This window comes from Pholcus phalangioides, unplaced genomic scaffold (genome assembly GCF_987345545.1).
Source record: "Pholcus phalangioides strain wild (caught in Gottingen) unplaced genomic scaffold, Ppha-v1.0 ptg000007l_1, whole genome shotgun sequence".
NCBI lineage: Eukaryota > Metazoa > Arthropoda > Arachnida > Araneae > Pholcidae > Pholcus > Pholcus phalangioides.
Window position 1 is genome coordinate 30,143,972 of NW_028301600.1, and position 23,754 is coordinate 30,167,725.

At 36.9% G+C, this 23,754-nt stretch overlaps 1 protein-coding gene across 4 annotated transcripts in view; it reads right to left on the bottom strand.

Moving 5' to 3' along the window:
- The window catches only part of LOC149085158 (uncharacterized), a 165,743-nt gene that overhangs the window by 12,956 nt on the left and 129,033 nt on the right, over nucleotides 1–23,754 (bottom strand). For 3 of the 4 annotated variants that reach the window (XM_089233005.1, XM_089233007.1, XM_089233006.1), the window contains 3 exons: nucleotides 7,057–7,145; nucleotides 5,673–5,723; nucleotides 2,853–2,904 (listed from right to left, as the gene is read on the bottom strand). In XM_089233005.1, the coding sequence (XP_089089131.1) occupies nucleotides 2,853–2,904; nucleotides 5,673–5,723; nucleotides 7,057–7,145 (192 nt within the window). Of the gene's footprint in view, nucleotides 1–2,852; nucleotides 2,905–5,672; nucleotides 5,724–7,056; nucleotides 7,146–19,813; nucleotides 20,258–23,754 lie in introns of those variants that run through there. The other variant, XM_089233008.1, reaches the window with a different exon arrangement.

Below are 23,754 nucleotides of genomic sequence, written 5' to 3' on the forward strand. Positions count from 1 at the left end.
AAACATTCACACATCATAACACCTCCACTTTAATGTTTGACAGTAAGAAATTGATACCTTTTTGCATCACTTCATTTGTTAGTATGATAATGGGAATATTTTTCTTGTTCTTCCATTCTTACCACTGATGGAAGGGTGTTTTTCTTGGTAGACAACCAAACATGCCCATACTGTTCAGTCAATGCTTTCGAATAATACACTCACATTCAATCAATGATTCAAATGAAATTCATCTTTTTTTTTGCCTAGCAGACTTTTGAGGATCGTTCTTTGCTTGCAGTTTGATTATTCTAGCCATCTTATCTGTTGTTTTCTTAGGTTTTCATGAACCAGAACTAATATACATTTCCCTCGAAATTTTTGAACATGGTACAACACACTTCCTAATTAGTGTGAAACACGAAAATCGCATGCCACTTGCACTTGACTTTGCCTCTTTGAGAAGCCTTAATTACTCTTTCTCGCTTTTTCAGAATATTCCTTATGTTTTATATGTTCATCATCCATTCAATTTCCTAATCTTACCATGAAGATGAAAAAATGAATTAACCCTGTCCTCATACAATTAAACAACATTTGAGTTGAAACACTTTTCATCAATCCCAGAACAAAAATAAGACAATAAAAGCTCACTAACCCAAACAAACATTTAATTTGTTACTACAAGTCAATAAATATCTTTGCTCTGCTTTATTATATGCCATGGTCATGGCAGTACATGCAAACAAGATCGCACTATTGTATCTGTGGAATGACTATTGAGCACTACTGTGCATAGAAATATAGTAGAAAATTATACTATACTCTGTATTGTATATTTTAACTAAAAACCCTGATTATTAAATATATATTAGATATGCTTATTTTAACAGTATTTTTAAAACAGTTTTATATATTCTAGAGAGAGAGGATTATATTAAAATTAATTTAAGAATTTTTGAACCATGAATTAGAAATAAAAAGATGCCTCAAACATTTATTTTACAATAACTAACAAGTATTTAAAAAAAAAACACAATCTGATCACAAAACTTTTCAGAAAGATTATCAGGGTCTTTTTTAAATATGACTGTTTGGGAAATTCTACATAACAACCGTAAATATTTCAGTGAAACATGCAAGTTTTTATGTCTGGAGTCAGTGTGAGAATATGAAGATGCTTTTAGAGTTTAATCTGGAGTTCAATGAAATTACCAGATATTACATCAGCGAGTGATGCATTAGTTTCCAGTTGATAACACTAATCACATTTCTGTAAATATATATATATTTACATGTTCGTAAATCCTAATGAAAAACTTCCTGTTGGGGAACTAGTTTCAGAAATTTATTGTGTTGTAACGTAAATGTAAGGCATATGAAAGGGCATATAGAAATAATGAGTCATTTTTTTATTGCAATTTTTAATCAAAATAATATGTATGGAATTTATATTAGCACAAAATTCTGGAAGAAAGTTTTTTTCTTTGAACCCAAAATTAAAGTACAATTACAGATTTATTTCCCATTTATTAAAGGTATAAATTTTTTAAAAAGTACATATTTTATATACTCTAGTATATATTTTAAATGCTCGTTTTTTTTTCCTGTACAATCAAGATTTACTCCCATTGATCAGAGTTCCAAATTTTGTACTGCTTTTTCTTGCAACATCTCAGAGGTAGTAGAATTGATGTAGAAACATGTGTCATATGAGCTTGGAGTTTCCGTATAATTAGGTGTAGTTTCAACAGCAGTTTCAGTAGAGTGACTTATCTGATCAGCTCACTGTAAAAAAATGGAAATGGTAATACAGAAGCTGATGCCTGATATATACATCCAAATATTCCTGAACATAGACTTTTGATTGGCAGTAGAAAGTTGTTTAATGAAAACTTTGTTGTATAGAATTTGTCTGTATTAAAAAAAATTGTATTTTATACCTAAACTTTTTGGGAAACCACAGTGATTCTACAACATATGAAGATCAATGAATTCATTCTACTATGAAGCCTCAGAAAAGAATGAAACATGCTTTTAAAATATGAATGTACAAGTTTCTTACTTATTCTGATTCTTGCAGTATTTGTGAATGAGAATATAATTGTTTTCAAAAATACACTTATAATACTATATGTTTACAAAACAAAAGTTATTCTTTTTTAAAATTTCCTCACTTGGTATAGCAGTACAGAGGAACCCTGTTATACCACAGGTGTTGGAGGACATGCTTATCCCCCCCCCCCCACCTTACAACCTAACCATGTTATAACAGGGTATACAAAATTGAACTTTCTTAACTCATAAAAGTATCAGTAGATTTGATGGTGCCCTTAATGTATACAGTTCCATTGTATAATGGAGTTTTATTGTACTTTTGAAAACCTATACAATAAATTGCATAGCTATTTATTTGATCTTTTGACTTTTTGGAAACTTCAAAATGTTGTCTTTCCTTGTATGGAAAAATTTCGGTAAATTTGTTATTTTTAAACACTATCTTTGAAATGTAAAACTAACTTATGTATTTTAAAAAATAATTTGTATAACATGATTTTTTTATTGCAAATAAAAATATTAGCAGATACCAGGAGCAGAGTTATTAAAAAAAAATAATAACAGTGTTATATATGATTGCTGAACAGAGACATGACAATAAATATAATTTGTGTATAAATAATTTTTAGTTCACCTATTAAATTTCATACAAACATAAATTTTCATTTTTCTATATATGTAAGAGAAAAAAACAAAATCATTCTAAATTATTTTTGCACTTTATAAAACTGCACTCCAGATTTATTTTCTAATTTTATTAAGAAAATATATACACATAATCTCGAGTTGAAGTAAATGAAATATTGTAATTTTACCTCTCTGGAGATGAAGCTTCAGATTGTTCTTCAGGACTCTTCTCTTGAAATGCTGAAATATAAATTTGTTAAAGTTCATAAAAGCTTTTTAAAAAATGAAACAAAAAAAATTAACTCAAATTTTTTTTTCTGATTAGGTTGTAAGCATTCATGTAGTCAACACAGATCTTAACAACATCACAGGCCACTGGGCAGAATGATGTTCTGTGACTTTCTGCCTATCTGGAAGTAACAACCTACCCCAGTTTCCATAATTAACTCTCAAAAATCATAATACCAGATTGCTATTATTATGGATTTTCTAAAAATATAAGGCTTCTGGCGTGAAATATATTAAGATGGCCCTGATAATCAGTATATCATGGTTTTTCATTCATATTTTACATGAACTTTAGTATGTAGACGGTGAGGGGTATCCTTAACTAATATCAACATAGAGCTTTTACAGAGAAAAATGGTGTCGCTCTCTCCATACAAAGTGCAATAGACTGGATACCATTAAGCTGCAGAGGACTGATTTTTTCTTCCCCTAAAGCAGATACACTAAATGGGATTGTCCACTCTGGGCAGCCTCTCAACTCAGCAAATAGCTCTTACTGACAATAGCCCTCAGATAATGATATACAGAGTGAAATGCGATGTCACTCTCTGCTGTTCGTACAAAGTAGTACAATAGACTGGATACTAAGCTGAGATGAAGATGAGTTTTGGAAAGAAAATTCTTTCAGAAGAACTTTCTTTCTGAAACTCATCTTCATCTCAGCTTGGTATCCATTCAATCATACTTTGTATAGAGTTTTTATTGAAAGAAATGTTTGGGAAAAAAGAGTGCATAAAAGTAAAACTTATAATGTCTAGTAATGTGTAAACTCATGTTTTGTGGTTACTAGCTGAATGAGGTTAGTAAACTCATTCTATGTGGTTTACTAGCTGTGGTTCACACACACCAAGCTGTAGTCAGGCCTGGACTTCAGCAGGCGCAAAAGGTGCATCCACACCGGGCCACTAAATTTTAGGGGTCGCTAAATGCAATGAAAATTCTTTTATTAAATTTCATTGAGTAACATTTTGACTTCTTAATAAACAAGAGCTTAAGATTCATCCCAAGACAGAACTAACAGGCTTAGTGTTTTGACCCCAAACCAACAGTGCACGCGGGTTCTTGGGCGTGGGCACTGACCACAAGGAGCACTAAATTCTCTCTTTAATGATGTATTTAAAACTGCACGGAAGAGGGAAGTATGCTCGCTCGGCCAAAAAGGTGTTTAGTTGCGGCTCTGGATAGCGATGGTTCAACCATGACAGCCTTTCAATTGTGGTGCTGTGTGAAAAGATATGGGTTCCTAGACCGCTTTTTGTCAGCTCTCTCTATAGCAAGCGTGGCCAACCTTTTTGAGAGTGTGGGCCACTTCATTAATTTGAAAATGTGTTGTGGGCCACTTAAGTGCTCTGGAACTTTGCCCCGGGGGTAACTCAGATGAACTGTAAATATGCCCCCAGTCACTTGTGATCTGTCAATGTGCTATGGGCAGGATGATCTTAAGAGTATCATGGGCCCCTGGGCCAATTGATTTTTCTGAGGCCCTACCAAACAACTTCTCAAAACTTTCAACTAGATCTCATTTTTGTGAGGCCCCTCTTCTCTTGAGGCCCCCGGACCTTAAGACGGCACTGGCTGTAGGCCACTTGAGTGTTCTAGAAATACAGAGCAGCAACTACAGAGGAGTAGACGGGCCTGGTGCTCTGGGTGTCAGATTGGAGGAATGCAAATTTCACCCTCAACTTCTCCTTCAACATTACAAGGGGTTGCCAAATTGGGTCCTTGCTTCGCCTGACAAAGTATCTAGTTTTGGCTCTGTGGAAATGTACCATGGGTCACTCAAGTGATCTGAAAGTGTGCCGGGGTCAACATGAGTGATGCAGCGTGGGCCACTGAAGTGCTCTGTAAATGTTCCGTGGGTCACTAAGTCATCAGCAAATGTGGCACTGATTTCATTTTAACAACATTAGGTTTGAGGTTGCGAGCCACATAATATGACTCCGAGGGTTCCATTAGGCCCGCGGGTCATAGATTGAGCAAATATGGTTTAAAGAGGGTAAAGAAACAAAAAACAAGAACCGTTCTGGGCTGGAGCTCTGTCAGCCACACGCTTGCGGGGCCATGATTGTTGAGTAGTGGTTAACCTTCAAGTACTGGGGCCACGCTTACAATTTTTCCCGCTGAGCGGTGGGTGCTATTGACAGAATTTATTGCCATTGTCTTTTTTTTTATTATCATAATATAGTAGTACATAGTTTGATAGGCGTTTTCGGGTGCTAGTTGGAATCTGGCGAGCGTCAGGGTGCTTGAGAACACTGGATGATTCGGAAAAATAATTTTAAAGGGCCGCAAAATACTTAAGCCCAGCCCTGGCTGTAAGTTCTTCTAGAAATTATGATACTTCCATATTTGTAACAGAAGGGCTACCAAGACAACACCACAGCCTATGACTACTGCAAAATGCCCCACACCAAAGAAGTTAACACACTGATCCCTTGATCAAAGACAGAGAAGATAGAAAGTTATTTCAAAATATCTATAAACTACAGGTCCTGGTCCAATTAGCTCTTATTTGGCAAAGTAGTCCGTTGTGGTGCTATTTCACAAGGTTTGGGCTTAATCTATTGCTCAATGTGAATGTAATTATGAAAAAAAGCGCTTTTCTTACATTTTTAGACAACTCTTCCTGCTGACTATATTATCACAATAAAAATCATCACTTCGAAAATAATTATAAAACATACCATGTATAATAAAATGTTTAAAAAAATAAGACTTACATTTTGCTTCAGTTTTCCTCTTTGGCAGTTCTTGTAACTCTAGTTCTTCACCTGATCAACATATTAAATAAATAAATTAACTGCAAGTTATAACAACTAAACTTTTATTTTCAGATAAGTCAATTCACACAAATTAAAAAAAAATTACAGTGGACGCTTGTTATAATGACCCCACGCTATAGCGGCTATTCCATTACAACAACCGATAGGATAAGTCCTAAACGTTTTCATGTAATGACTATCATATATGTTTTCTTTTCACTGTAATGACCCTCCTGATCATGGCCCCCACAAGGATGTGGCTGACAAGGCTACAGCCCTGGGGCCCGGGACAATTCCCATCATTTTTTGCTTTTTCATGCTATAAATTTAATATAGAAGGGCCTGTGAAAAGTATGATCTGGGGGCCTGCCGAAGCATCCAGTGTAGGGGCTCTGCTCTAGGATGTGGGGGCCATGCTCCCAATATAACATCTGTTTTCGATGGGACGAAGGGGGTCGTTATATTGAGCGTCGACCGTATAAAACTTTAAGTAGGTTATAATAAGATTCCATGAATAATGTTGTTTCTATTACTGATTCAAAAATTTTCTTTCATATGCTTAAATCCATTTTTTTTGGTGACCCAAAATTCAGCAAATGTCGAGAACCCTATTTTACTAAACTCTAGCAGCTTGAAAGTCAGTAACTTACATAATGAAAATACATGCATGTGAAATACACGTAAACACATGTTATATGTATAAAAATTTTAGATTTTTTTTGATTAGACGAATAGAATTTTGTTAATAAGCTATAATAAAAGCAAAAAGTATTGATTCATAATTCTAACCAGACCTTTTTGTCTGACAGTTTGCCGTGGTAAGCAGTATCAGTGCCCTTTTGAATCTTAGAAGTTTTGCTGTAATAACATCTTTATGATTAAATTAATACTGGTGCATTTTTTTGAGAAATAACACTGATTTTAACTATAGTTATAGCTTTAATATTCCTTTTTCAATTTGCAGTTTAGTATAAGGATCTAAAATTTGCACCAAAACATTTGCTAGTGATTTGACCATAACAGAAATTTATCTAACTTCAGATGTTTATGGCACACTAGTGAAATCTTCAAATTGAATGTTTGTGATATATTAGATAATTTTCTCCTATTCTTTCAATAAGTAAGATTTTCCAGTGACATAAAATTAGCTAATTTGTAATTATAAGATTTATATATATACATATATAATATATATATATATATATATATTATATATATACATATATAATATATATATATATATTATATATATACATATATAATATATATATATATATATATATATATATGATTTATTTCATGCTGAAAGACAATGAATAACTAAACATATTCAAGAACATACCTGAAATACTATCAGGTAATGCCTGTGGAGGCCATGGTGAAGGAAGTCCACTTTCTGTTATTTCTTCTGTGTCAAAGTCCTTTGAATCCCTTAAAGATTAATATAAACACAATTACATCAAACATTTTGAGGGGAGGGGGTAAGAAAAATCAATGGAAATGCTATTCACATTTTTTGATGAATGCAATAGAGAGATATTAAAACAATGTTTTTTATTATAACAATATTTTAAAGGTGCAAGGTTAACAGGCTAGATCTAAATTGATGACAGGAATAGGTACTCAATGGAGAGGAGCTGAAACAACTCTGAAGTTAAATTTAACATTTGAAACAGAAGACTAAAAAATGTAAAAAAAATCTGTTAGTATATATATTTATTCCAAAACTTACAATTACTAAGCAGGACAATATTTTGGAAGTAATTCAATTCTTTAAATAAGAATTTCTTTTTGAGGTTCTTTTTTTTATATACACCTTTTATGGGTAGTTCTGATTTTTAGCTTAGGGGTCATTCAAGTATTACGTAAGCAGATTTCAGCCATTTTTAACCCCCTCCCCCCCCTGTCAGCAAAACACTGACCCCCCCCCCCCCGCCGTCAACAAAATTTCACCAGCAGCTTGGAATACTTCATATCTTCAAAAAGGGGTGGTTGATGACTTAAGCAACCTTCAAACTCCCCTCCCCCTCCCCTTGTCATAAGTCAGCAAATCCGAAACCCCTCCCCCCCCTCGATACTGAAGTAATACTTGAATAACCCCTAAGAGTGATGTAATATCTTTGTCTTCAAGATACTTTTTAATATATGAACTTTATTTTTGTTTCAGTTAAATTTTTTTGACATCACTAGCAATTTAAATATTTTAATACCTAAGAAATTTTGAGAGAGAATAATAACAGAATGGAAACATTTTTTGAGTAAAAAATGTAAAATTTTATTTCATAACCATTTTAATTTTTATAGTTTTGGTAGTATTATATCATAATTTATTTTCATTTTCTGAAAAATTAAAGTGACTGAAATGTTCCAAGAAAAAGACACAAAAGAAATACACTTGTGGTTTCACTTTGAATGGAAAGGATTTTATAAAAGAACTGAATTTGAGAAAATATAGTGTAAACTTGTGCGTCCTTTTCTTCATGATGTTTGAATACTCATTTACAAATTTAGTAATCAGAATATATTTTTATTCTTTGATTGAAACTGATTTGTGAAATTTTATTCAGTGATTTGTAATTATATATGTATATCCAAGGTGAATCTGACCTGTTCTTTCAAATGAAAGGTGATAGATTTGCCCAAGTGGATCACGAGACAGCATACCAACCCTGTCCTATCTTGAACCATTTTCAAGTTATGGTGAATAGTTGATTATGGAAAAAAATGTGTAAAGTCTGAAAAAACCCGGATTTGTGAAGTTTTTGAGCAAACGAAACACATATTTGGAAAGTGCAGAAAAAATCCTATAAAGTCACACCAATTTTGTTCAAATACCTTGAGATTTAATGATGAACTACAGGCGCTGAAAGATTGGCAAAGTTCAAAATCAAATTGTCGCCAGAATTTGTAATTGCCAATTCTGCAAACACCCTTCTAGCTACAATCAGTCAAATTTGCCAAAAACTTGTCCATTCCACCAGCTTTGGAAAGAGCCTAGAATAAACCAAATTGGTCATCTAGTTCAGGAGAAATTTAGTCGTTTGTTTGCAATACATCAATCACTGCATTAGTTTTAGCCGAGACCATTGCTAAGGAATTACCTGTGATGTCGGTGTGCTATTTTGTGTTTTTCTCCATTCTTGTGAGTTTTATTTAGCATGTTTATTTCTTTATTTTTTGGGATCAAACTCTGCTGTGTTTTCTTGTGTGTTTGATTATTCTCTTTAGTTTGATTTTGCCACTGGATGTTTAGAAGGACCACCATTGTTGGATTTGTGAGAAGTGTTTTTTTAATTACTCTCATCTTTTTTAATTTTCATTGATTTAAACCTTTTTCTTGCTCATTTCATTTCCATCATACTTTCGACAGGTTTTTGTCCACTGTTTCTTTGTCTATAGTCAGTTTCTTTGCCCATGTGCTTGTATAGGAGGAATATCTGGTTCTTTGTCCCCACCATTTTGGTGTTTTTCCCACTTCTTTGATATAATTTTGTGGGTTTTTTTGGGTGTTAGCTTTAGCGAACAGTGTATACTTTTTTCTGAGTTGTTATTTTCATTTGGGCATAATTGTTTAATGTTAGTGAATAGATAGTTATCTAATACTAATAAGTATACATCAGAGGCACTGACATAAATAAAACATCAAGAGAGCTGAAAGTTGCTGGTCGTTCCGTATGTACGGGACTTAGGCGCGAAAAATTTAGATAGGCGTAGATTGCAAAATTTATTGGGGGGGGGGCTCAAATGGTCTCAGCCCCTAGGTTCCAGCGCCTATGATATAAATTGTATTTTGTATCTTAATACTTTTTAGGGGGTGTGTTGTATTCTTTATGTACATGCATTTGTTTTTCGTGATTAAGTGTTGAGCATTTTATTTTACTTAATTTTTTCATACAATCTTTTACATATATTTTGCATTGTAATGCATTTTTTAGGTTATTTTATTTCCTGTTAACGTTTCTCACTCTTCTATTTTTAAGTGTTGTTAGCTAGTTTTGAGCAATCGTGTTAGTATGCCTCGACTTGATTAATGTTGTGTAGGGTTTGCGATGGGAGGTTCCCTGATCTAGGGGGATAGTATCTGATAGTTACAAGTGTAAGGAGTGTTTGGATATGGCAAGGTTAGAAATCGGAGTGTTGTGAGAGAGAGTTAGGGTTTTAGATTGCCTGGGTATATCAGAGCCACCTGTTGTTGTGGCAGCAATCTCCACGAACAACAACAGTTTAGAGAATCTATTTTTTGAAAACACGTATAATTTTTATTTATTTTTTGAAAATGAGTTTGTAGTTGATACCAAAAGGCATTCTTATAGCATTAAACAGTTCTTACTTTTTATTAACATGTCTGGTATGCGCCTTTTCAGGGCTCCGGGGCAGACTTTTCCTTGGGACCCTTTTTGAAAGGGTTATTATTATGCAAAATTATGGTCAAATTATCAAATTATTATGAAACTATGGGTTGAGCTTGAAAACAAAGGGCATCATAAACTTATTGCAGGGGTTTGTTATAATCCACTGAACAGGGATCCAAGCTACATCGCCAAACTTCATAATGAAATTTCCTACATGTGTAAGATAAGAGAGTTGTCACATTTCAATCACCCCGGTATTGATTGGGAGAACCTTTCAGCTAGAGATCAATATGAAAGAGACATTTTAAGTTGGTGATAGATAACTTTTTGTATCAGCATGTATCAGAAGCCACTTAGGGTACTGCTGGTTTGGATTTACTTCTCACACTAGTTCCGAGGATCTTGTTGAACACATTTTGGTGGATGACGAGTTCTCTTTCTATGATCATTGTGTCGTTAGTTTTCTCTGTAACGTTTCTTCAGGTAAGGTTGATAACAAAAGAATGGTTCCTTTTTTCGGAGAACCAACTTTGATGTTTTCAGAGAAATCTTAGTGGCAGTTTTCAAGGACCTGTTGGAATCAGTTGGGGTGATAAGTCAATTGGAAGAATTTAGTACGAAGCTGTCTTCTGTTTTGCACGACATCTTACCCTTTGTTTGTAAAAAGCATGTTTGTACATCGTGCCCCTTCTGGTTCATGGATAGCATGCATAATCTTTATCTTGAAAAGAAGAAAGCATTTAAAGAGTATTAAAGTGGATGAGGTGACCTGTCATTGTTTACTGATAATAAACCTGTCATTGTTACTGATGTTGAAGAAAGCAATAAGGGATAGTAAAAATGAAGTTGAATCTAGGTTGGCAGATAACATTGGTTCTGACCCAAAATCATTTTTCAGGTACGCCAATAATGGATGTAAGTGCACAGTTGGACCCTTTTGAGGGTCTAGGGTGAAGAGCAACATAGGTATGTGTAGGGTTTTCAATGATTTTTTCAAGTGACTTAGGTTTTCTGAATATTGTTCAGACGTGGTCAGAAAATTGAATAGAATGCTTGGTTTAATTTTCAAAAAGGACTCCCTGCGTTCTCCTAAAGTCATTCTTCTGTTTTCCATGGCTTAGTTCGTCCTGGACTGGAGTATGCTGTAAGGTTTTGAATACCATACCTACAGAGGGACATAGACTTGGTTGAAGGGGTGCAGAGAAGAGCTATGCGTGTCCTTGTTAGCACACAGGGCTTGAGTTATGAAGAGAGACTTTATTTTTTGAAGATGTTTACACATTGGATGAACGCAGGTGTCAGGATGTGATCGAAGTGGTCAAAATTTTCAACGGGATGGACCATGAATCATGAATATGCCGTCAATCAACTGCTTCGACAAGGGGACACCAGTATTGATTGGTAAGGGACAATTCTAGGTTGTGGCAGACCTGTCTTATGAGCACCGATTGAGAAGCTATGCATACTTAGAATAAGACAACATAAATATTTTTTATGTGCATTGTCTAGTATTTTAAATACAAATACAAAGCCACAGCAGGCAAAATGCTCAATGAGGTGGCCAAGAAAAAGATGCCCATAACAAATATGGATGTCATATATTTAAAAAATACAGCAAATTACAAATGTAATAATATAAACTATATATACATGATAAAATATATCATACAATGCCCATAAAAATATTTATGGTTGTCTCATCTAAGAATGGATAGCTTCTCGATTTACCCCAACATGTTTATCATATTTCTTTTTAAATGTTTCAATTGTGTTAGAATTTACTGCTCCTCTCCCCTGGTGGTAAGCTATTCCATTTATTAACAATCCTATTAGAGAATAATTCCCTGTGAAACCAAAACCTAGAATTGTTCCTCACCAATCGGTACTGGTGTCCCTTTGTTCAAGTGGTCAATTAATGGTGTATTAATAATTCATTGTCCATCCTATTCATCCCATTGAAAATTTTGAACACTTTGATCATATCCCCAACACCTGCGTTCTTCCATTGTAAACATCTTCAAAAAATGAAGTCTCTTTTCATAGCTCAAGACCTGTGTGCCTACAAGGACATGCGTAGCTCTTCTCTGCATCCTTTCAACCAAGTTTAAGTCGGTTTATCATGTATATATAATTTTCAGTTTTTGTGATTGCATTTTTAATTGGGTTGCTGTATTTTGAAAATATATAATATCCATATTTGTTTTGGGAATCTTTTTCTCAGCCACCTCATTGGACATTTTGCCTGTTGTGGCTTTGTATTTGCATTTGTAATCTGCATTCATTGAAGTAATATTAAGTTTTTGTGATAATACGATTTTTCACTCCACTAATCTCTCAGCACTTTTAGCTCACCATTAAATATGGATATACTGTAGATAGAAGCAGTGCCACCCTACAGGATTTTGTGTGCAAAATAAAATTGCCGCCAAAATCTGTAACCGACAATTTGGAATTTCCGTCGAATATCTACTTCGACAAACACTGATTTCAGTGATGCATTGCAAACAAAAGACTAAATTTCTACTTAACCAGAAAACCGATATGGTTTAGTGTATGCTCTTTTGTAAGCTGGTGGTTTTTGGAAAATTTGACCAAATGCAGCTAGAAGGGTGTTTGCAGAATTGGTGATTAAAAATTTTGAACTTTGAAAATCTCTCAGCTCTTGTAGCTTGCTATTAAAACCAAATATTTCAATAAAATTAGTGTCACTGTACAGCATTTTTTTGGTCATTCCAAATGTGTGCTCAGTTTGCATATAGGTCTTTCAGAAATCTCATTAATTCCGGTTTTTTCAGGCTTGACACATTTGTTTTCCATAATTGACTATCCACCATAACTCGAAAACGGTTTGAGATAAGACAGGGTTGGCGGGATGTTTGATGATCCAATTGGGCTTGTCTATCACCCCTTTTGTTTGGCAGAATAGGTTGGATTCACTCTGCGCACATATATATACACTCATTGCCATAAAAATTTGCGCACCCAGAAGAAGTCGTCAAAATGAAACGAAATTTTACACCTGTAAGTACTACGTTGATATAAGTAAGTGATTAGAAAATCCAAGAAAAAGGATCATTTATTGCAGAAAAAAAGTACAGATGAACAGAAGTTTTAGTACTCTGTTGGACCCCCTCTAGCGCGAATGCACGATGCGATACGAGCGGGCATTGAGGCATACAAGTTCCGTATGATGTCCTGAGACATCTCGTTCCACAGTTGCTGTAAATGCGCCTCTAGTTCGACCAACCTCGTAGGGTGTCCAACTTGCCGTCCCAAATGATCCCAGATATGCTCGATTGGTGACAAATCTGGGGATAGAGCAGGCCAGGGAAGGGTGGTAATGTGGCGGTGGCAGTCTTGTGACATCCTTGCTGTGTGTGACCTAACATTGTCTTCTTGAAAAATGGCTCCTGGGAGCCCTGCCATGAGTGGCAACACATGTGGCTGAAGGATGTTATGGACGTACAGCTGGGCTGTCATTGTGCCATGGATCAATATTAGAGGTGACCGTGTATCGTAAGCAATGGCACCCCATACCATGACACCAGCTGTGGGAGCGGTGTGTCGCTGTAAAGCGAAGGCAGGATTGAAGCGTTCACCACGGGGCCTCCACACACGAACACGATTGTCATCACTGCTCAAGTTGAATCTCGATTCGTCGCTGAAGACGACCTGGTTCCATTCCGTTGCAGTCCAATCCCGTCGTGCTCGACACCACTCCAAACGGAGGCGTTGGTGGGTGGGTGTCATTGGCAGCACGCGTAATGGGCGCCGCGATACCAGATGTCCTTCAGCCAGGCGCCTTGCGATGGTTCGGGAAGACACAGGGGCCCGTAGTGAAGCTGCTGCCTGTGTCTGGATAGCGGCCAATGAGGCAGTTGGCTCTACGCGTGCGTTTCGGATGATGTGACGGTCTTCTCGACGACTGGTCTGTCGAGGGCGTCCTGAACCTGGTCGCCGTGTAAATGACGTCTCTTCTGTCCACTGGTCCCAACACCTCCTCACAGTAAAATCAGAACGGCCTAGTTGACGAGCTACATGCCGAGCTGACCACCCAGCTTCCATCATCCCGATGATTCTTCCCCTATCGAACTCTGACAACTGCTCATATGGTCTTCGACGGCAGCGTAACGGCATGTCTACCTCAGCATTTCCTTTGCAAACGATTAAATACACTCCAGCAAGCTCTGCTTACCTGTTTTATACTCCAAGGAGAACGAAGTTCAACGCCGTCTAGTGGCATTACGCAATGCGCAATCACGCTGCATTTCTAATCATTTGCATATCTGCCCGACATGTACCTTCAGGCCAACTTTCGTTTCGATCCCACAATTATTTCTTGGTGCGCAAATTTTTATGGCAATGAGTGTATATATATATTACACAATACGGTCATTAGTTGCATAGATGAAGAGAGAATTAATAACAGGAGATGGTATGCTATCAATGCTGATAATAACAATTGAATTTCTTTTACACTAGTAATGTTTGTGAGATTAAAGCAGTAAATTTAGTATTCAGACACCTTGCATTTATATATATGCAATTGCTTATTTTATTTCCATTAATTCTGTATTGATTATTACATTGGCTAAGTACGAAAACTATACTTGAAGTGTTCGGCCAAACAAAGATCTATGTTGTTTTTTCCAACTTTAATGAGCTGCAATGAAAGTCATCATTAAAAAGGGACATTTTCTTCACCCTTAAGTAACATAGACAGATATTCCATCTGGGAAGGTAAAGCTGATTGTTTTTAGGGTGGTCTTCGTGCAGTGTGAGGGTGGGAATTGGTCAAAAACTTGAAATTTTGCCCTACTAAATGCTGGATTTTCCTTGCCAGTCACTTGTCACATGGACGTTTTGGTCTTCTGTCCAATTGTGCTTGAAGTTAATTTTTCAATAATGTTCCTTTTATCCTTTGAATTTCTTTTTTGAAAAGTTTTGTTAAGTTTGGCCATGTTCTTATGTCTTGGGGGGGGGGGTCTTATGGTATTATTTGTGTCGATTTGGAACACTTTTACACAACGTTACTTTAGAAAAACTCTCATCCTTAATTTTTGCACACCGGTGTAGACGTAGTGCCATCTTAACGCATAAGCTCACCCGGACATGGCCCGGGTGTCTCAAGATAATAGGGCCTCACAAAAATAAGAAGTAGTTGAATTTTTTGGGAATTTTCCAGGTAGAGGGCCTCAGAAAAATCACTTGGCCCGGGGCCCATGATGATCTTAAGACGGCCATGTGTAGATGACAGAGCATGATCCAGATGATATTCATTTCATATCAACTCATAGCATACGCAGTTTCAAAATGGCAATGGTGGTCCAAGATTGTACGATAGAGGAGCAGTGTGCCGTTGCAATACCATCTATGGCAGAAGGCCTCTGTGCGAAGCTCGTGACGTCACTTAAGAGGGTCATCTCACCTATAGCCATTGGATATACTACAAAAACGGGTAAAGATGGCGCATGCGTCGGCCTGCTATATCCAATGGCTGTATGTGAGATGATCTTCAGTGACATCACGAATGGTGTTGGCTGTTGTCTGATTTTCAGCAATGTCTCAACAGCTTGTTGAAAACCTTGTACTAAGTCAGCGTCAGGGACTGACGCTGACTTAGTACAAGGTTGACAAACTGGAAGTCAAAAATGTTTGGTATTGCTCGAGTAATGAACATAATGTGTTAAGACCATACGTCACATATTCAACAAAAATGTCCCGTTTTTGGTAAATCGCCCAAACTGGGGGAGAATGAGCTATATTTGAATGGTGCTTGGTGTTGCTTTAGCAACATGAGCATATATGTTCCGGCGTCCCTGATCAGCATGACCATATCCCCTACTAAAGGCTGGATTTTCCTTGCCAGTTACCTTGTCGCATGGACGTTTTGGTTCTCTGTCCAATTGTGCTTGAAGCGAATTTTTCACCTTTTTATCCTTTGGATTTATTTTTTTTAAGTGTTTTTTACTTTTCCCATGTTCTTACGTCTTGGGATCTTAAAGTATTACGCTGATGTGCAAAAATTAAGGACAAGAAATTTTATCTAATGTAACGTTGTGCAAAACTGTTCCAAATCGACACAAAAAATACCATGAGATCCCCAAGACGTAAGAACATGGGAAAAGTAAACAAAAATTCCCAAAAAAGAAATCCGAAGGATAAAAAGGAACTTTATTGAAAAATTAGCTTCACGCACAATTGTGCAGAAGACCGAAATGTCTGTGACAAGTGACTGGAAAGGAAAATCCAGTCTTTAGTAGGGGATATGATCACCCTGACTGCTATGCGGGATTTACATCGTCTGCCCATGTTGAGTACAAGGTTGTCAATGAGCTATTGAAGCATTGCTGCCCGTTCCTGTTGTAGCGCCAATCGCAGCTCCGGAATCGTTGCTGGCGGCTGTTGACGTTGCTACCAAGCGTCTCCTTAGAGTGTCCTGCACGTGATCGATTGGATTTAGATCCGGAGACCAGCCAATCGATGCATTGACAGCAACTGTATAAGGTGTAGCGTTGTCGTCCATGAAGAGGAACTGAGGACCCATAGTACCTCTAAAAAGACGCATGTGAGGAAGGAGAACCTCTGTACAATAGCGGGCACCAGTGGCTGCACCACCTTGGAAGATGTATGGGTACCAAGCATAATACCTACCCAAACAAGAACACCGCCACTTTCAAACCGGTCCCTTTCGATGATGTTGGAAGGGTTATTTCGTGTGTTCCCCACTCTCTCCAGATGTGTATGCGTCCGTCCAGAATCGCTAGTAAGACAATCTGCTTTCATCCATGGGTGGAGATACGGGGGGGGGGGCAATGCCCCCCAGCGTCAAAGGTGGAGTCGACTGATCTAATGTATATATGCATTGACATCATCATCGCGCCCCCCAGCAATAATGAACGTGCCCCCTCAGACTTCCAAGCCTATCTCCGCCTATGCGAGTGTGTATCTCTGCCCGCAATACATTTTTTCCCCCATTTTTTTAACTGCACGGAGAGGACTGTTCCCTTCCCCTTCTATCCGCCAATGGGTGGGGGCACAAAACTTGATTGTTCGTCCCAGGTAACTAAAAACATTTTTTTTTCTAGTTGTGAGCCAAAGGGATGCAGAGCCTTGAATGAACCAAACATTGGACCCAAATTATTGAAGGCTTTCACCAATTTAAAAATTGCTTCTTTCATTAATTCCGAATTTTCATCAATCTTGGATTACTTTTTCATTAATTCTGAATTTTCATCAATCTTAGATTACTTTTTCATTAATTCTGAATTTTCATCAATTGTGAAATCATTTCCTTCATCAATTGTGAAATCATTTCCTTCATCAATTCTGAATTTTCATGGATGCTGGAATTATTTATTTCAATCATTTTTCTTGTTTTCAATGCATCAATTCTAAATTTTCGTTAGCTGTTGAATTGTTTCTTTCATCAATTTGAAATTATCCTCAGTTATGATATTTCATCAATTTTTGTGTTAATTTACATTTGATTGTGTGTTTAAATTTTGTTTTGTAAGAATATTTTTCAGTATTCATTTGATCAAAATCATTTTTCAGTATTCCACTTTATATTCTGTAATAATGTATGGATTTTCGGGTGCCAATTCTTTTTCCCCTCACGAAATATATAAAAGGTGTTCTAAACTTTTTTGGGGCCCCAAAATTGTTTCCCGTACACCGCTATCATTTTCGCACCGGAACCCGCGTTTGGTAAAAGTGACCTGGATTAATTTGTTTTTTTTAAGGAAAGCGAATGATTGAAATTCACTTGAAAGATTGACACTCAAAAAAAATCCCCCCCCCCCCCCCGAAATACTTTGCAAGTACTTTCATCGTGATTCAAGCGTCTTATTCGCATTGCCATAAGCTTATCCAGGGATTTCGAATCGAAAGGATGAGCCGCGAGCATGGCTCTCACAAGAATGGGGGGGGGGGGGCGGCAATTCTTATCACATTTTGTTTTATTTATACTATAAAATATTCACTGTAGAATGGCCCGTTAAAAGTCTGGCTTAGGGCCCTGCTGTAGGATATAGGGAACATGGCCACGAGATATATCTGAGGTATTGCATGGTCAGGGATCAAAAACCATGGTAACTATGCCCCCCCCCCCCCACAAGGGTGAGGTTGACGAGACGAGAGACGATTCTCATTTTTTTGTTTTTTCGCACCATGAATTCACTACATAGGGGGCCCACCATAGGCCCCAGGATCTGGGGGCTGAGGCTGTTCATACTCCCTCAATAAATTTTACGAGAGGGCTGATTGTACGAGGGACTTATTATTAATGGGGGGGGGGGAGGGGATGAGGCCGCCCTCAAATAATTAATGAATTTAAGCACCACTTCCCTCCTGCATAAGGACTTCAGTCCCGTATGTACGGGCAGAGCCGGGCTCAGTCGGTGAGTAAAGAGTTTTGCGGCCGACTTTTTAATGTTTATAAGCATACCGCTTCCACCCCCCCCCCCCCCACCCACCCACGAAAGATATGTAGGGATTACGCCCAGAGATATTAACTACTTTTTGCTCTGTACATTCATGGAAAATCAATTTAGGGGACCTTCTAAAAGATTCGGGTCCGTCGAAGAACCTTTCCGAGGAGGTTCCAGAGTGCAAAGTCGTCAACGCATAGGCTCACTGGGTAGTTTGGGTGGATAAGCAGCCTGATGTTAACGAGACATGTAAAGTAAAATGATGTCAAAACATGGAAATGTATTTTTGAATTTTGGTGGCTGGCACCAAGTCAGGTGGGGAACCGAGCCCAGATAATGTTTTTTGGCTTGTCAAAAATCAAAGACCCATTCAAGGATGATGTGAGATTCATGATCATAGGCCTCTATATGTAGGGCCGTCTTCAGATTATCATGGGCCTCCGAGCCAAGTGATGCTTCTAAGGGCCTACGTGGTAAATTCACATGCTTACTCATGCGAAAATTTTAACCAGATATCATTTTTGTGAGGGGCCCTTCCAGTGCCCGGGACCATGCGTTAAGACGGCACTGCCTATTTGTGTCTGTTAATAAATCGACACATTTTTCATCAACAGAATTGACTTTTTAAAGCAGTTATAGTTAAATGAATACGTAATGAATGTAATAATTAAGATTCAGTTTCACGGCCCTTACTAACATTTTGTACAAACCTTCGCACCTGCCTCCGTTAACGGTCTGGCCCTGTAAACGGAAAAACTGGCAACTTTCAGCTCCCTCAATGTTTTCTTTATTTAAGCGCCTCTATCTGGAGCTCAACAAACATTCCAGCCTATGCCCTGCTATAAGATGTGAGGAGGGGGTAACCTCCATCTCGAACTCATGATATCAGCCCAACCTATCTGTCATGATGCCGCAAGAACTAAATCAAACATCGATAAAAACATATCCAGCATTAAAGTGTTTCTATGGCGTTCCTTGACTCTACGCATTAAATAATCGAAACCAAACATAATTTGAAACAGAAACTAGAAAAAAGTGGGTGGACGATAAAGTGAAGAAGTGGTATCTGATTATTTCTATCAATTTCACAAGAATAAAACAATATCGCATGAATTAAAAAAAGAAATTGAAATAAAATTTATTTTTTTTACACCATTTTAAATAGTGATTGAGAAGAGCGCGCACGCTGGCGAGTGATGCCTAGGCGCCATCGCATATTTCGTATTTAAGGACTAGGGTTTTTTATTCCGTATCATCCCTGACAATACTGTTAACATGCACACGTGTTAGTAACATTAACGGATAAAATACGTACCTCTTTTTTGCATGTTGTTGTTTTAACTGTATTAATAACTGAACTACGCTCAAAAAGGTACACGCCATGAAATGCTGGCGCTACGTAAAATAAAAGTTTTGCCGTTTGACACAAGCTACAGACACATAACAAGAATAGACGTTTTACATCTTCTATCATGTAATTTTTTATCCATTGTCACGGAAACAACAAGCACAGCTGGGCTCTCATTTCGAAATAATTGAAAAATTGGCCGCAGATCAGAGAATCCATTCTTAGCTGTCCGCGCTGACATTGCTTTCGCTGCTTTAGCAAACCATCTTTTTTCTCGATTTCCGACGTTGTTGACAAATACACATTGATTTTCAATAATATTTTTCATCTTTGTAGGAAAAAAGATGCACTTTAGTCGAATAAGTTCATGCCTAAACTATTAGATGGGTTCAGTTTCGTAAATTCTATTATAATAGCTATACATGTATACGAGCATCAAATAAGAATTTAGTGGCGCCATCTTGTAACTAAATGTAACATCTATGTTGGCATTTTGTCAATTTTTTCTAGTGGTCTTCTTTCCTTCCCACACGACGATAACTCGGAAATAAAACAAGAGGGTAAAATATAATCATTGTTCTTAAAATGATCTTTGCTATAAAGGGTTCGTTAACTGACAATGCAATGTTTTTTCATTCCTGTGCCAACCATCTTTTTTTTGTAGAGAGATTCCTCTTGTTTTTACATGTAGTATGGCAAGAGTGCTCACAACCTTTTGCAGAGTGTGGGCCACTTCATTGATTTCAAAACGTGTCGACGGCCACACAGTTAATTGGTCTGTAAATGTGCAGCAAGTCATTCAAACGATTTATAAATGAACCGTGGATCACTTAGGGGTCATTCAAGTATTACGTCAGCATCGATGGGGGGAAGGGGTTTCCGATTTGCTGACTTTTGATGACAAGGGGGGGGGGGATTTGGATCATGCTTACGTCATCAACCCCCCCTTTATGAAAATATGAAATATTCTTAAATGGCATCTTACTCGGTGCGCCAAAAACGAGAAAAATCTTTCGCTAGTTTGTGGGCACATGAACTAACATTCTCCCTAATGATGATCCCTTACAGATCCACTTCAGCGATTTCTAAATGTTTCACGGATCCTTCAAGTGCTCAGGAAATGTGTCCGGGCCGCTTAAGTGTTCTGGAACTGTGCAACGCATCACTCAAGTGATCCGTAATTATGCCACGGATCACTTAAGTAATCTGGGAATGTCCCGCGAGTAACTTGAATGATCTAGAACCGCACTGGGGGCCGCGTGAGTGCTCTAAAATTATGGCACATGTCACTCAAGGGATCTTTAAATGTGCCACGGATCGTTTAAGTGTTCTGGAACTGTGTCGCGGGTTACTTAAGGGATCTTTGAATGTGCCACGGGCCTACTTCAGTCATCTGAAAATGTGCCAGAGGCCACTTAAATGCTCTGGAATTGTGCCATGGGTCATTTAAGCAATCCGTAAATGTGCCGCTTAGTTCACTTTTTACAAAATTTAGTTTGAGGCGGCAAACCATATCAGATAACCTTCAGGGCCACATTTGGTCCGCGGGTCAAGGGTTTACCATATATGGCTTAAAGGGTGGGTCGCAATAAATTTCTTAAAGAGAAATTTTGAGTTCTTACCTTTGAAATAGCATTGAAATGAACAGAAATCGATTATAATAACACATATAAAGATATTTTCTTTCGAAATTTAAATTTTTTAAAAAATGTTTTTTACATTAAAAAACATTTGTTTTTCGTCTTGGGGGGGAGGCGCACGAGCCCCCATGCCACCTCTCCCGCGTACGTTTCTGATCCTACCAATATGCGTTAGGAGGTGGGGGAAGTGGAATTTGCATATGTGATTCAAAAATAATCATCGGATTTCAAAGTAATATGTTTCAAAAAGTATTACAGATAGCAAGATGAGTAATATCTCGTAAGCAGCAGAGACACACACATTTCAAGCTTTTTCTCCACTGTTTATAAGTGTTCTATGTGTCCTCCTTTCGTTATACGCACGCATATACACGGTGGTCCAATTCATCTCCGATACAGCATGTCAGTAGCCTATTGATGTTTGTAAAAGCGGTGGTAATTCGGTTCTTGAGCTCATTCAAAGTGGCTGGCTGTGGAGGCACGTACACAGCGTCTTTAATGAAACCCCAAAGGAAAAAGTCACAAACAGTAAAAGATCAGGATACCTCAAGGGCTCCTCTGATGGGACAGAGGCTGTGCTCCATAATTTCTGAATAAACACTGAACCAAACGATGAAGATGGCCCATATTCCAAAACAAAAAACACTTTTGCAATATTGAATGCGTGGGAATAAAAATTTATCTTTTACTTCTTCATTCCCCATTTACTATTAAAACAGTACAATTTATATATTTTTTTAAAACCCGATGATTATTTTTGAATCACCCTGTATTTTAATTTTTTTCCCTTTCATTAAAATCTCACCGCAACTTCATTAACATTTTCACAGGGTGGATAGTGCTAAATACCAACGCTATTAGACACTCGAAATAACAAAAACTGGTCAAAATGACCTTCAATATATTTTTAAATTTCTCACCAGTTTTTATTATTTAAAAATATATTGAAGGTCATTTTGAGTGAAATATAAAATATATCTTTGTGTAGAGAGAGAGAGAGAGAGAGCGGTCTTTCTCTCGTAATAATATATATAATATCCTAAAAAATATCGTTAAAGACGGGTTTATCGTGTTAAAGGATATCGATGTATCGAGAGATGTTTAACATTAGACTATAGGCAATTCCAAACAAGATTTGAAAAAATATCGTTCTAAAGGGGTTTACCGTTATATCGAGTATGGTTGTAGCGAGATTTCACTGCATTTAAAAAAAATCTAGTAAAAAAAATTAAGACAACAGATTAATTTCTCTCGATAATAAATCTCTTTCGTGAAGTAGATCAATTTTGATGAAATTTCATAACTATTATTTTATTGCCCTTTCGTCCATACTAATATAACTAACATTTCCCAGAATAGGCCATCTTTCTCTGCCTTTTAGCAATTTTTTCCCTTCTCTTTTCTTATATTGCTGTATTTGTATAGTAATAATAAACTATTTGAATTTGCAATTTCAAAAAATTTTGATTTACAAAAATTCTGGTGCGCTTAGTTGGAACCATTTCCAAAACTAGAGAAGACCGCTTTGCAAACACTTCTATCATTTACGACCGAAGTACCTTGGGTAGGTTCAGGGCTCGACAAATCTAGAAAAATTTACATGCTCGACTTGAAATAATACATGTCTGAATTAATATTTTACATTCTAGAGTCAGGCATGTGTGGTTGGAAAATAAAAAATATCGTTAAAGAGACGGGTTTTATCGTAGTAAAAGATATCGATATATCTCGAGAGGTGTTTAACATTAGACTATTCCAGTCTAGGCAATTCCAAACAAGATTTGGAAAAAATATCGTTGCAAAGGGGTCAAAATACCCGGTCAAAATTTTGACATTCCCCGGGAATTTTGAACAATAGATTTGTACAGCATTGCTTCTTATCTCTTTTGCTAATGAAAACGAAAACGAAAAATCTCTTGAATGTGTTTCTTCCCTTTCAAAGAAAAACTTCAACATATTGTTATGAAAAAAACAATAACAAATTAATTTGTAAAAAATTGACATGTGCAACTTTAGTTTTTACCCGTGTGTATTTTTTCTTCAATAAATTAATTTTGCAATAATCTCTTAAGTTTAGAATTTATATTAATTATCAGATAATTAATGTAAAAAATTAATTGTAAAGAACTAAATTTGCTAACAAATAAACACGATATTATTCAAGGGGGTGCGGGGAAGGTAAATAAAATTGCGCTGGAGTTACGAGATGGGAAAGAGTTCGAGAAATCGAGAGAAATTCATGTGTTTTCTTAATTAATTTTTTACTAG